This window comes from Scomber scombrus, chromosome 8, assembly GCF_963691925.1.
Source record: "Scomber scombrus chromosome 8, fScoSco1.1, whole genome shotgun sequence".
Classification (NCBI taxonomy): Eukaryota; Metazoa; Chordata; class Actinopteri; order Scombriformes; family Scombridae; genus Scomber; species Scomber scombrus.
Genome location: NC_084977.1, coordinates 13214160 through 13228749, shown reverse-complemented (window position 1 = coordinate 13228749; position 14590 = coordinate 13214160). Strand labels below are relative to the sequence as shown.

The 14590-nt window shown below is 39.1% G+C and overlaps 2 protein-coding genes across 2 annotated transcripts; both read right to left on the bottom strand.

Annotated features, from left to right (window-relative positions):
• Positions 1–107: 107 nt before the first annotated feature.
• Positions 108–2999, bottom strand: fpgt (fucose-1-phosphate guanylyltransferase). The gene is made up of 4 exons (XM_062423776.1): positions 2881–2999; positions 2575–2742; positions 2304–2396; positions 108–1592 (listed from the first exon to the last, which is right to left on the bottom strand). The coding sequence occupies exons 1-4, from the start codon at positions 2951–2953 to the stop codon at positions 187–189; spliced, it is 1740 nt and encodes a 579-aa protein (XP_062279760.1). The 5' UTR covers positions 2954–2999; the 3' UTR covers positions 108–186.
• A 1985-nt stretch (positions 3000–4984) lies between these two features.
• acot11b (acyl-CoA thioesterase 11b) lies at positions 4985–13979 on the bottom strand. The gene is made up of 16 exons (XM_062424487.1): positions 13787–13979; positions 12211–12409; positions 11481–11550; positions 10975–11035; positions 10776–10877; positions 10551–10686; positions 10307–10460; positions 9908–10027; positions 9611–9749; positions 9420–9475; positions 8676–8742; positions 8487–8570; positions 8002–8135; positions 7213–7344; positions 6931–7057; positions 4985–6731 (listed from the first exon to the last, which is right to left on the bottom strand). Exons 2-16 carry the CDS (start codon positions 12398–12400, stop codon positions 6549–6551), a joined length of 1755 nt encoding a protein of 584 aa, XP_062280471.1. The 5' UTR covers positions 12401–12409; positions 13787–13979; the 3' UTR covers positions 4985–6548.
• Positions 13980–14590: the final 611 nt, after the last annotated feature.

Below are 14590 nucleotides of genomic sequence, written 5' to 3'. Positions count from 1 at the left end.
GGCATCAAAATGTATCTAATTTTCAATAAGAAAAGCTTACAAATTTTTAAAAGATTCATGGATCGATTTTATAACAAATTAAATCACAAAACAAACAATGTATCAATAACTTATAGTACAACATTTTCTGGTAACGACACTGACAACATAAATCTTATCACTAAATCTAAATAAAACACAGCAGTTTTAATTGCTGCGTCGTCTCTGTGTGATGTCATCATGTAGTCCCTTTCTCAACTTCAGCATCTCCTCCAGGTTCTTACATTGTAGTGACTCTTGCATTGATATCAGCTGTGTGTCGTTGGATAGCGTGAACGTAGAGCCACTGAGGACAGCCTGCACCATCTTGAGAGACATCGAGAATGAGTTTTGTGGGTCGGAGCAAACAGGAAACAGGCGAGCATTCCACAAATTAAAGCTGGACACGTCCCCGGAAAACCTGGAGACTTCGCTACCCAGCCCCCAGTGGGACACGCACTCTGCCAGGCTAACTCCAAAAAGCTGCAGTGCTTCCATAGATGCAGGAGCTCCCACGCTGCGCTTCAGGTCATCGTTAATCCCAAAGGCAGCAGTTACAAACCTTGGTCGGTCCTGGTGGTTCACACACAGTGAGTGCATGAAGACTCTATCAGGCACTGACAGGCCTGGACTGACCCAGCAGCTGCTGACGATACAGCCGCTGCCTACAGACACTCCTGCTCCCAGTCTGGAGTACTCCACCACTGATCCAGCTCCCACAGAGCAACTGGGATCGAGGATGCTGCACATAACGCAGCAGCCTTCAGTGTTTTCATCTGAATGTACGCTAAAAGCAGACGTCAGGAGGCCCAGCTCACTCCTCAGCACTGCATCCTCAGTGAGGTGAAACAGGTATTCTGACGTCGTCCCGATATGGTAAAACTTGGAGTTGTTTAGGAGAATGACATTCAGGGGAGTCCCTCTGAGCAGATGGAAGATTTTCTGGCGGATTTCCACCAGACTGCTCTCCTCTTTGGTAACATTAGCAGTGTTGCGGGTGTACTCTATCGTGGCCTGGGAACCCAGTGCTTGAAGAAAATCCCCATATGCATCTATCTCGCATTCTAAAGGTCCAACCTCTTTCAGCAAATTAAGAAGAGACTGTGCAGTTTTAAAGTCGATGTAATAGGTGCTGTCTGTGTAGACAAACTCAGTGTCAGATAGAGCAAAACAACCGCTCCGCCTCTGACAAACAGCACCACTCTCTCGCATTTTATCGATGTTTGGTTTGTGTAGAAAGCGTAAGCAGGGAATGTTCTCCATTTGCGAGTGTGTGGACTTTTCATTCGAATCCAACACAAACACGCCGTGAGTTGTTCCGACAGACAGCGAGGAGGGGTGAGCTAAAGCTGTAAAGCCAGGTTTGTCAAAATTAACACTCTCATCCTCCGCAATACTGTAGAGCTCTATGTCATCTGCGCAGGTCACCAGTACGCCGGGCTTCATATGAGCTGGGAAATCCACATACATGGCCAGTTTGAGCTCCAGCATCTGGAAGAGAGGGTCACCCAGAGGTACAGTGGTGAAGATCTTCCCGAGGGCACTGGCGCTGGGCAAACGCTGACTCGACCCTCCTAGAAGAATGAGAAGAAAAATGTTAAAGTCCGAAACATCACAGACAGCAGGTGCATTAACTAAGTTGTCTAAGCATTTACAATCACACCCTTAACTTTGGAGTAACCTGTTCCAATTAAAATATTAAATAAACTACCTGAAAAGTCATTTTTGGATACTTGCTTTGAAGTTATAAAACATATTCAGTTCAATTCAGGCTTTAGTGAGAACACAGCTCATGGGGGGTCCATGGCACAATAAAATACAAATACAAAAAAGAAAAAAGAAATAATTACACAATATCTAAAAAAGATGAAATCCACGAAAAACACAAAAGCCATTTCTCAATGATCACACATTTGCATACAGGCTGGAGCGCCAGTGGTTCCACACGCTACACGAGAATCTAACAGAGCACAATTCAGGGTTGTTTAAGGCTACGGTTTGCAGCATCAGATAACTTACACAGAAATCTAAATAAACTTTTTCATATTACAGCAGCGCAGGTGGGTTCACCGATATTTATAAACATCTGGCTTGTGCTGCAGCCTCATTATACTGTCATTGAGCCCTAATTTATACCATCATAACTACTTTCAAATTTCACACACACAAATTGTGATGGTCAGATTTTATAAACCACACATTTAGTGACCAGCATGCATTGGGGGAAAAGCAGTGGAAAAAAAAATATTTATTTGTAATTTAAAAAAAAGAAAAAAGTCTCAGACCTGCATGGATCAGGATGACTCTCAGTCTGCCCAGAGACTTCCCGTAGATGTCCATCAGCTGCTGCAGAGCGTACAGAGTGGAGCCCCCATTCCCTTGAAAACACAAAATTATTATAATCAGTACTGCAGTGATTTGTTGTAGAGCTGCAAGTATTAGTCAATTCATTTGAACTGATTTGTCAAACAACAGAAAATTAATCAGCACCCCTCAGCAACAAATAGGTGGACGGTAAAATGACATTGAAGAGTGCTGTCTGTCTGATTCACTCACCTATTTTGGATCCAGGCGGGTCTGAGAAGACCTTGTAATGGATTCCTAGGGGAAGCTCTTTCCGGTCAACTTTCTCACTGATCTGCAGCTCATATGCTTCTCTCTGGATCCCATCCACAGAAGTCACCACCACCACATCCCAAAACACACCTGGCTGCACCTCTGCACCTTCAGACGAAGCAAAAAGCAGCTTGTTGTAACATACTTAGTTTATACAGACGCTTCAATGAAGCCACGGTTTGCAGATAAACACAAGAGAAGCTAAATATTGGGGAGAAACATTGAAGAGTCAGAAGTGAAACCTACCACGCAAAGAGTTAAACCTCCTGATTTTTTCTCTTGTTGCAAGTTTTAACTTTAAGTTACATTCATGGTTCATATTGTCGTTTTCAACGTCCTGCAAGTATAATGTCTGATAAATGAAGTCTCTATTGCACTGTAGCAGACCTCTGTCTCGCGCACTACCGGGTGTCGTCACGTGCTTGTGTTTACAACGTGGGCGGGGACAGAGTGAAGCACGTGGTGAGGGTGAACTGCCCCCAAACCGTCCAACCAACCCGACACCATCACAAACACACCATACATTTTAAAAGATATTTATTTTCAGTCCATTTTCTTTATTAATTTATCCGTGCATTCATTTTTTTCGTTTATTCTTTATTTATTCATTAATTATATCTGTCTATCTAAAACAGTGGATCTCAAAGTGCTGGTCGGGGCCCCAACAAGGGGTCGCTGGATTAGGCGTTGTGAGATGATAGGACAGGATAGGATACAAGAATTGTTGCTGCTTTATTTCTTGTAGATTTTCACCTCCTCAAGCCTCTCAAAGTTATTCTAATAACTAAAATCCTCTCAAAGAGCTGCGAGGTTAGTTGATTAATTGTGATAATTTGTTGATTTTTCTTGGGGTTTGGACTGATAGACAAAACTAGATATTCGAAGATGTAACTTTGAATTGTGGGGGACTTTAACAGTATTTTTCACTTCTTTCTGACATTTTATGCACAAAACGATTAATCAAGACAATAACTGGTAACTTAAATGGTAGACACAGTGCAACATGTGACAAGGGTTCACAAATAGACTTGCTTTATTTTAAAGGGTCACAAGCCAAAAAGGCTGGGAAGTGGGAACCACTGGTCTAAAATACTGTTTCAAAGCCTTGTAGTAAATAAATACATGGAGCTGAAACACTGAGTCATTTTAATCTATTACTGTATCAGTTGGACATTTATTTACAACAATTTGATTTTCAACCAACCAGCCAAGTAATTTTTCAAGGTAAAATACCAAAATCTGGCCAATTACAGAATCTCATATATGAATAATATCCTGCTTTGGTATCATATGACAGAAAACTGAAAATCTTTGGGCATCATCACTATTTTCTGGTAATGAACCAAATTATCAATCCACAGTATTTTTAGATTAACCAATAATTTAAATAATTGTATGCTGCAGCCTTAGTAGGCCTAATACTAGTTTCAGTGAAATGTATGTTGTTGTTTTTTTTGTCTACATACATTTTCAGTGTAATTTCATTTGTTTTACCTAAAAACTGTCAAAGTTAGATATCTTGAGTCTAAAATAAGAACCAATTAAGATTAATTTGGGTTTAATTAGTAGAATGTAAATGCTTCCTCAGGTCCTTTATATATATATATATATATATATATGTGTGTGTGTATATATATATATATATGTGTGTGTGTGTGTGTATATATATATACACACACACAATATATAAACTTTGTCGGGCTGTTTGACTGAATATTGTTTTAGCCAGAGGCTATAAGTATGTTTGTTTTGTTTTTATATATATATATATATATATATATGTGTGTGTGTATATATATACACACACACACAATATATAAACTTTGTCGGGCTGTTTGACTGAATATTGTTTTAGCCAGAGGCTATAAGTATGTTTGTTTTGGTTTTTTTATATTTATATTTTTATATATATATATATATATTGTTATATATATATATATATATATATATATATATATATATATATATATATATATATGTGTGTGTGTATATATATATATACACACACACAATATATAAACTTTGTCGGGCTGTTTGACCGAATATTGTTTTAGCCAGAGGCTATAAGTATGTTTGTTTTGTTTTTTGCATGACATTGCACATTGCTGTAAAATGGGTTTTCTTTCACGTAGTCCATATTCCTTGAGCTGTTTTTTTAGGAAAAGCAGATGCTACAATTCCTGAATCTCCAGGACAACAATGTGTAGAAATGTCCAGGGATTTGTTGTCTGCAAAAAACCCTTTTATATCTCACTGGTACTACACGAAAAGTGACAGACATGGCATCATTAACATCACTTCCATTACATTTTAAGGTATTGACACCAAATTGAAAAATCACAAAAGACAATTCTTTATCCATTTATTCAACATTCAGTAACTACTGCTTTAGGATATTTATTCATTTTTATATTGGCTAAGATTTTGAGTATCATAGTGCCTTGATTGAACACAAATAACTTTTCTTTTCTTTTTTTTTTTAGATTTATGCCACTTTAAACCACATCATTCATCCAGTAATGCTGAGATGAACTTGGAGGAAGACTTGAGAGTGGGCAGTGATGATGACCCTATGGTTGTGGGGGGGGGGGGGGCGCAGCTTGCCTCACTGACCGGCCCCTTTAACAAGAATAGCACACATCAGATGCTGTTCAGTGACCTGCAGTGCAGTGTGAACTGGCAGCGAGAGTCGTTCTGCCAAACCAAACAAGACTCATCCATGTTTTCTTTGGACAGATTTATTCTGCAGGATTACTGAGCAGCTGCCAGGGTTTCATCAATTTACCTAAAATTCGTGAAGACTAGGAGAAATTAGGAGGGGATTACAGATATTTTTGAACGCAGATGCATTCGCTTATGCTGTTGCTCTAAAACCAGGAAGCGGTGAGAGCATAACAGGATGATCATGGAACAAACACAATACCTGGAAAGCAAGCAGAGCCACCTTCTCCCATAAGCCCCAGTCAGAGGGTTAGAGGGCAGACAAGGATTAGAGCTGACTGTTTCGCTCATACTCCATTAAACTCCCCAGCTGGTCTACACCTATTACAAAACTAACATCACAGTTACAGTGGGATACAACTGCAAGCTGTGTTTTGTTTTTGTTTTGTGTACATGAAAATTGGTTGAGGAATGGTAGGAATGCAGAGGGGAGGGAGGGGGGAAACCAAAACAACAGCTTAAATGAGCTAAATCCACTGGTCTATTGTACTTATTGCTTCAGTTAAATCAAGACATTTAATGTCCACATGTTATAATCAGTTCAAGTTACTTTCTCTAAAACTGTACATTGTTTTCTAAAGCAACATTATTACACACTAAATGTACATCTTAACTTATATTTTAAATTTTTAATATTTTAAAAACTTGACTCTGACAGGAGGTAGAACATAAACTATTACAAAAGGAGGCTGTCAGCTTAAACTAGTTTTATCCTCATATTATTTTCTCAATAGACTGGTCATACCATTAAAAACATGGTTCTCTCAAGATAACAGATTGCAAAAGTTGTGTTAAATATTTAAAACTATGTACCAAAATATGATTTATGTATAAGTTAGTATTGCACAGAAAGTGAACCATAGTTTACTGGCTCTAATAAAAACCTAAGGAGCTTAAAATCCAAGAGAAACATTTTGCACTCTTGCTTCACACTTATTAATCTGGCTGAGAATAAGCAGCAGGTTCTTAAAAAGCGAACGCTGTATTTCTTCAGCCTTTTTAGAGAGCATGTCTCGCATTTTCAGAATGGATAAAGTCATAAAGTATGAACTCAGGTTTAAAGAGTTACAAACAACCTATAATCCATTGCAAAGACGTTTGTAATCTCAGAGTGGGGCAGTTACATTCAACTGTGGCTTCTTAAAGGAGCACAGCACTTCCACAACAGAGGTGAAATGAAGTCTGACAGGATGCTATTTCTCCTTTTCCAGAGAGACTATGGTAGCACAGTTGTGTTGCAGTGCAGAGGGCGGCTTGTTGGCCTCCAGGAAATGGCTACAGGCGGAAAAAGCATTGTAAAAGCCAGATGAGAGTCCAGCGATGTCTGTGGAAATGTAGGGAAGGACACCTGGTGTGGCCTGGTTGTAGTAAGTGATCTGAAACAGAACACAGGTCAGATGTGGTGGGGTAGAACTTTCCATCTTGTCATTACTTTGCTTTTGTTGTTGTGAACTGTTGTGAACTGTTGTGAACTGTTGTGAACTGTTGTGAACTGCTGTGAACTAAGCGAGCGATGCCGTAATGTACTAAAGAGTAACTCTAGGAAACATTCATGCCCTCTCTCAGTTGGCCAACCTTGGTGACAGTACTGGACTCTTCCCAGATTGTGAAGCCAGCGCAGAGCACCTCTCCCCTGGTGTAGTCCTCCGTGGGAGGGTGAGTGGGCAAAGTGACAGAACGCAGAGCGATCAGATATGGGTCCCTGAGAGGGACAAAAGAGGATAGTATCATGAGACTTTATGAAAGAGCAAGCGGGAGGCAGAAATGCAATAACCCTGTTGCATAACAGATACTATAAAGGTAGAAAAGGAAATAATTCATATCAATGTGTCTATTATTATATGGTATGTTCCACACCTGAAGTCACATGGCTTCCTCCTAGATGCCAGTAAAATGAAGTCCTTGCCCTTGCCCCCTTTTCTGACAGAGGGTGTAGCTACGCGATAAAGGGTGTCATCCTCATCTGCCTGGGTGATCACCTCACACTCCCTGCAGTTGACAAGATTAAAGCAGCTTTATATCTCACACTGCTGTCACTTTAAATAAGTACATCAATGAGTTAGTAATGCATTACATTTTTCTAGCAATATCCAGTTAACACAATCACTGCAGCATCAGAGTGAGAGCTTTCAATATGTGCTAACACACAAATAGTTCCTCTTTCATGACATGTAACATTATGGGAACATAGAAAAAATAAAGCTGTATAACTTTTCCCTCATGTTCCTCTTGTTGGTTGCTGTAATAGTATATTAAGACTGAGGAATCCCAAATGAAAAGAAATCTCATGAGAAGACCAAAACCACCAAGAATCAATCTTACAAACAAGTATTGCAAACAGATAAGCCTATTCTAGCTTATCCCTCTGTGCCACAGAGCTCCATTGTTGATCAAAAAACACTATTTTCTCCTGTTTGAGTGACATTTACTACAAACTACAATGTCCAGCTTTTATAGGAAGTGACAGTGTTTTTTGAAAAATGAACTTTATATTTGTGACCCATTTTTAATGATTCAGTAGAAAACAAACAGGCTTTAGTATCTTGGGGCTACTGAGCAACAGAATTACTTATTTGTTTTAATCTCATCATGCAATCATAAAAATCTACATTAACTGCTGAATGTCATGATGTAAATGTTACTGACTTGTAATGTTGGTCCCACTCCTTTCTCCTCCTCAGGTCTGACAACAGGTGGAACGTCTGCTCTGCTGGGACACTGACGTGCATCTCTACCTTGAAACACAACACCTGGTTTTCCTCCAGTGTGTATAGTCTGACCTGAGGAATGGAGCACATTGACAAAGAGGAGGTGGGCCCATCGTCTATAAATCATATTCAATATAGATATGTAATGCACGCACAAAACTGTCACATCAATTGTTGGGTTCATGAGTGATTGTAAATAAGGCGCATCTATTTAGAATAACAATTTTTTTAGGTCTCATTCTCTAAAAAACTTGCAGTATTCCACAATTTAATTGAAGCCGTGTGGGCCTACTCTGAGCCGTCACCGTGACTGTGCATTTTCAGTTTGTCCAACATAATACAGATCAGGACGCACTGTGGAATCACAACAGCTGTAACTGTTTATCAAGTGATATCCTGGACAATAATACATGTCGTACTGACCTTATTTTTCTCAGAGGTTAACACCCAGTTGTTTCTGGTATCCATCAGTTTCAGTGCTGATACATTATTGTAGCTCAGGTACATCTGAAAGCAAAACAAAGGGCTGTCTGAACTCTGAAGCATGAATATGGTGGCAGTATCTGACAACAGGTAGCCTGGTTCTGTTTGCCCGAAAAAAAACTGCAATACCTGGTTACTTGGATCCCAAGGTACAGACAGAGGCACCTCGGTTTGCTTGCAGGAGATAATGTATTTCCTGTAAACACGTAGGGCAGCAAGGATTTACATTCAGAGACAAAAGAAAGACCAAAAGCCTGACCGAAATAAACACTTTCTAGCAGTGATCCCCACATGTTTGGGTATAAACAGTCGAATACAGATTATACTGGAGGCAGGGTACTTTACAGTTGAACAATGAGTGTATTATGCTTGACAGACTCTGCACCAAAGTCTGCTCAGCTGGGATATGCTACCCTGCCGTGTCATGTGCTGCTGCAGAGTTTTGTAAACAGTAGATTGTGCAACTCTCTGGACAAACTATTAAATGATAACACGGTTACAGTATTACCTCCAGAGTTTTATACCACATTATGATCTATAGTTGTGTTTTCAGTTATTGTTTATGTATACATTTTGTCAATGTTATATCCTATGTGCGTATGTATGTATGTATGTATGTATGTATGTATGTATGTATGTATGTATGTATGTATGTATGTAATGTTGGACATACTATAGGGCTATTTGGGCTCGAAACATTTTTAAGTGTGCAGATGATGGTGTGACTAGTACTTTGGGAAATAGAAATATTTTCTGTGTATAGGCCAACCTTTACATTGTAAACAATATTCAGTATGTTTCTGCAATTAACCATGTTAGCCCTCAGTCAGTCTACAAACAATGAAACCTGGAAACAAAGCAGGAGACACTAACCTATCAAGACGAATCTTCTTTCTTGCAACGGCTTCTTTATAACGTCTGTTTCCATCCTGTCAAACATCAGAAAATGTAATACTGAAGTCCTATCATAAGAATGCTAACCACGTAAACTTGGTACTGAATTTATTTCTTTGCTGCACTTGATGACCTCTCTAAGGCAGCAACAGGACACCTGGAAAACTCACCACAGGCTCAGGTCGAATCCGTGGCAGTGTGCATGGTTTCCTATCACTGTCCAGTACCTCAAAGGTCATAAAGGCACTATTTATATGACGCAGAGGTTCTCCACCCTTGTAGGCCTCTGCACAGACACCCACCTCCATACTAGAGCATGCATGCAGTCACATGGATCCACAAAAAGACATGCAAACAAATCAGTAAAGTATAAATACACAAGTAATTGGCTTAATAGAGCAATAGACAGATTGAAAACATTAGTTAGATGAGCTAAGAATTTTTTCCCTCCCTTGTGATGCTTTTACCTGTGCTTGAAGGCGTTGTTAACAATGGCTTTCAATACTAGTCGGTCGCCAATGTGAGACGGGCCACGAAAATGAAACATGTCTATGGTCCTCAAGGTTGGATGAGCGTTACACAAGCGACTAGATCGACATAAAAGAGAAAAAAAGAAGAAGGTAACTGTAGTTTGTCTTGCGTGTTATTGTTTTGGACCTTGGCCTCATTACAAAAACCCCCCAAGCCTAGGAATTCAAAGAATAGTTTGATATTTTCCAGAAATAAACATATTCACTTTCTCATTGAACTTTAGATGAGAAGACTAATAACACTCTCATATCAAGTAATGTCAAACTATTTCTTCTACACTAGTTTAACTCCTATTCAAAATGAACTGTGAAAAAGCTGAAATAGCAGATATACACCTTGCTGCAATTGTAGCTACATTCTCCATCCAGGCCATGATTTGCCCCCCAAAGGTGCTAACTTGGTGGTTGGCATGGGGTGGTAGCACTAGCTCCACACTTTCCACCCGTGTGCGCTCAGCTGGCATGGCGTCCTGATACTCCTGGCATTCTCCTGGTGAGAGTGCAAAAACAAAGAGCTTTAATCCATCAGATTTCCAATGGTGCAGATGCCTGGCGAAGTGTTATGAAGCCTTATGTGTACCCAGTTGAGCTGTGCTGCTGCTCAGTAGGTCTGTAATGATCTCAGCATGGATGAGCCTCATTCTCCTCCGCTCTGCTGCCAGGCTGTACTCCATCTGCTCCATCTGTGTGTGAGGGATCACCTGCTTCAGCTGTACCTGTGTACACATACGCAAACCCTGGAGATGTGGAACAAGATTTTTAAAAAATCCCCCTGTGTCCGTATCTTCAGCTTCCTGACTCTTACCTTCCCAGCTTCAGTTCGTCTGGCAACAAAGGTGGCAAAGGCATGGCAAACTCTCCACTGCCTGGCGGTATAGAGGTCTTCACAAGTCACCAATATGCCTACCTGAAGTGCAAACACCACATCAATTTCACTTTTTCTAAAATATGATGAATGTTCATTATGTTGTAATTTAAAAAAAAAAAAACCCACATCCACTCACCTCCATACTTGACGTGAAGGCTCTGTTGACCTTTGCTATTATGTTGACAACCTTTCCCACCCTGGAGCAGACAGATACACATGACTCTCTTTACTATCAACATGGAGCTGTGATTATACAGTCAACACAATCTGAACCTCACTACTAAGACATAATGTTCAGTTACATCAAGGCAAGTTCTTTAAAGAATGCATTTATTCCAATTAATATGCATTTTGAAATACATAAATAAAACATAATTTTGGTTGTTTTGAATTTGTTATGATAGTATCATTACCAGTGTTTTGTAACAGAAAAGTAGCCCTTTAATTATCATTTGACCTTTTTTCTCTTATAAGCAATAAATGCAATATGATTCTCTCCTAATCAGGTGGAGATACCCTGATCAACATTATATATATATATATATATATATATATATATATATATATATATATATATATATATATAATATATATATATATATATATATATATATATATATATATATAATATATACACCTTACCCTATGGTGTGCTCAAAATGGATGTCGTCCACAGAGGCAGTGACACAAGAACATCCTGAGTGTCTCTCAGCTTAAAGAGGAGAGATTACACAAATGTATATAGTAGGTAGTGCACAAAGCCACAGTTTATCTGCAAGCAGGGGAAAGAAAAAGCTAATAACATAGTATGTGAATCTATGAAGGAATGAGGAAGTTATCATATTGAAAGATTTTAGTCTAATAATACATCTTTAATACATTTATCTATACAGCACCAGAATATAATAGTTTTTTTGCTGGATATAGATACATTTCAACATGAGACAACATATATTTGTGAGATTTTTCTGTGTAATTTATACCATGTAATCTTTTATATCTCCGGATGTATTAGGCAGTGTTGCAAATAAATGGGCAGGACTGCTTTATGAAGATATTTTTTACATGATTTTTATTTGTGATGCAGTGCCTTTTTTCTCAGGTATTTTGGTTTTTTTGCTGGAATAACCAAAGATAGACATATCTTTATGATTATTTAATAATTATCTCAGTATCTCAATTGATTTTCCAGACTGATACCAGAACAAATCAAGGTCAGGTTGACCTTTTGTATACTTGACACACATACAAAAACAAAATAACATCAAATTATTATAGGTGCATCTTAAAGAGTTTACATATGTCTTGAAACTACTGGGGGTTTAAAAATAAAAATTGAGATTCTGCATATGGTCTTCTGATCCTTACTTACCGGACAGGCAGGCGGTGGAGTCCATCCACTTCAGCAGCTGTCCAACACTGAGCTCCCCACAGTGGTTGGCATGGCACGGCAGCACAATCTGACTCATCTTCACTTCTGTGGGGTTTCTGTACACTTCCCCACTCTCAAGAATGAATAGCGGGTCCTGCACAGTGTCAGCATCTTTCCCCTCAGACGTCATGATGCACAGCTACACAGACAGGGAACACACGACAATGTGTCACAGTAAAACCACTTCAGTACTTCCAAGTTTGTGTTTTTCGCTTGGGTACGGAAGAAAAAATAGAATTACAAGTACAGTATGTGATCCAAATGTAAACAAAATTGTTGCCACATCAGCAAAATTCAAAATTGACTGAAACCTGCATCACTCATAATTATGTCAAAAAATGGTTTTATACAGATGAGACCTCCAGTTTAATAATGATGGACCTGGCCCCCCCCCCCCCCCCCCCCCCCCCCCCCAAACAAATCTTTACACAAGCTCATTACTTACTTTTTCTTGAGCAAATAAGTGTTGGCTCAATTAGGTTATTTCACTCTCAACACAATATAATTGATTGACTTGTAAATGTAATACTCCAATAGATGTATATTAGCTTGAAGTTATAATCTGGTACAAATGGTGACATTTATGTTTGAGCTGTAAATTGTCCCTTTTAAATAAAATAAATGTGCATTTTATTACATGTTGCATAAATAATACATGTCAGAATATCTCAGTATCAAGGCTATGAAAAGCCTTGTTAAATAATGACCAAATAAATCACTGATTGGACATTCATGAATTATAACTACATTAGTTGTGATTGAGTGACTAACAAAACTGATAAGTTAATGAAGGTCAGAGTTGCTTGACAATGACTTAGTGATACTTTCATCTGACATAAACCATTTTTAGTAAGCTGCAACAGACATCTGTTCACATACACATTTTACTAATTCAGTGTTGAGTCAGAAGAAAACAATTTTAATATTAACATTTTCAGTTTTTGTCCACTACTAAATCTAAAACAAGTTTGTTCCGGTGCTACAACATAAGGCGCTTTAATTGACTTGCAACTCAGTTTGTCTGATGAGAAATTGCTCAACAATTTCCCCACAACCCGGTTTAAAACAAACCTGAAATGCCTCCTTAAACCTAATGTCACTTGGTGGTACTGGCTTTTATCCATGAATGAAACTGTAGACAGTAAAATTTCAGGCTGGAACTTGTCTTTTTTCCTTTTTTTTCTTAAGGCAGTTGCAGTCAAGCTGACACCAAAACTATTTAACCACATGCCCCTAAATGAGGTATTATTGGAAACAGTTGGGAAGTGTTTGCCCCTAACTTTTGCTCCAATGGGACGCCCGTGTAGTGGTCACCTGTTTTTCCTGTTATCGATGACAGCTGTAGTGACCTTTACATTGACTTCACCACAAATGAGGCATACCAAAACATCCACCATGAACTTCTGTGGCAACATATTACCGAATAACAAAATATCAAGCGGACTACAACTGGATTTAGCTTGTTATTTGTGCTCTAAAATACTGTTAGACGTCACCACAAAAACGACATGCTTACCCGTGCAGTTTAGGAGTTACTGCTGAAGTTGAAGTCGAGATAAAGTCCCTCAAGTGCGAATTAATGTCGGCCACAAGCCATATGAACCAGCGATGAATGAGCAGTCTGCGAGCCGCACTGTTGCTCTGTCCATTTCACCCATTCCTCACCATAAAACACACACACACACACACACACACACACACACACACACACACACACACACACACACACACACACACACACACACACACACACACACACACACACACACACACACACACACACACACAGAAAAACACTTCTCAGAGAGAGGGAGAGAGCGAGCATCCCCTGTTATTTCCCACCTGCATTCCGTGAAGTCCCGCCCTTCTATAACTCTTATTGGCTCTCACTCTTCATGCTTAAAGCTAACATAACCAATCCAAGAACGAAGGCAGTGAGTATTAGCCAATCAGAGACAGAGTAGAGCGGGTTTTTGCGTAATGCGGGTAGGACTAAAAAAGGCCTGCAGTTCTTCTTCTTATAGGTTTTTTTTTACGGTTGACATCCAAAATGCTGCATTGCCGCCATCTACTGGATTTAAACTAAACTATGCACTGATGACATAAAATAACAATAACCTCTTCCTACCCATTTCCCACTCTTATATCACCTTTTATTCAAGTGTTTGAGAGAAACTTTTGCGACACACCCTCTGTAGAAGCTCCCACAATATTCTCTAAATCTACATTTATGTCAATTTTCTCAGATTTTCTTCCTGTTGTCACTGAAACTACTTCTACATTTTTAAAGTTGAACTACAGTACACATGGGTTTACAGGC

Coding starts and splice junctions, on each gene's coding strand:
- fpgt (XM_062423776.1), bottom strand. CDS start 2,953: ATGAACCATGAATGTAACTTAAAGTTAAAACTTGCAACAAGAGAAAAA. Junction 2,743..2,880: donor GAGGTTTAACTCTTTGCGTG/GTAGGTTTCACT, acceptor CTTCGTCTGAAG/GTGCAGAGGTGCAGCCAGGT. Junction 1,593..2,303: donor AGTCATCCTGATCCATGCAG/GTCTGAGACTTT, acceptor TCATTCTTCTAG/GAGGGTCGAGTCAGCGTTTG.
- acot11b (XM_062424487.1), bottom strand. CDS start 12,400: ATGACGTCTGAGGGGAAAGATGCTGACACTGTGCAGGACCCGCTATTC. Junction 7,345..8,001: donor GAGTGGGACCAACATTACAA/GTCAGTAACATT, acceptor TGTCAACTGCAG/GGAGTGTGAGGTGATCACCC. Junction 6,732..6,930: donor AGTCCAGTACTGTCACCAAG/GTTGGCCAACTG, acceptor GTTCTGTTTCAG/ATCACTTACTACAACCAGGC.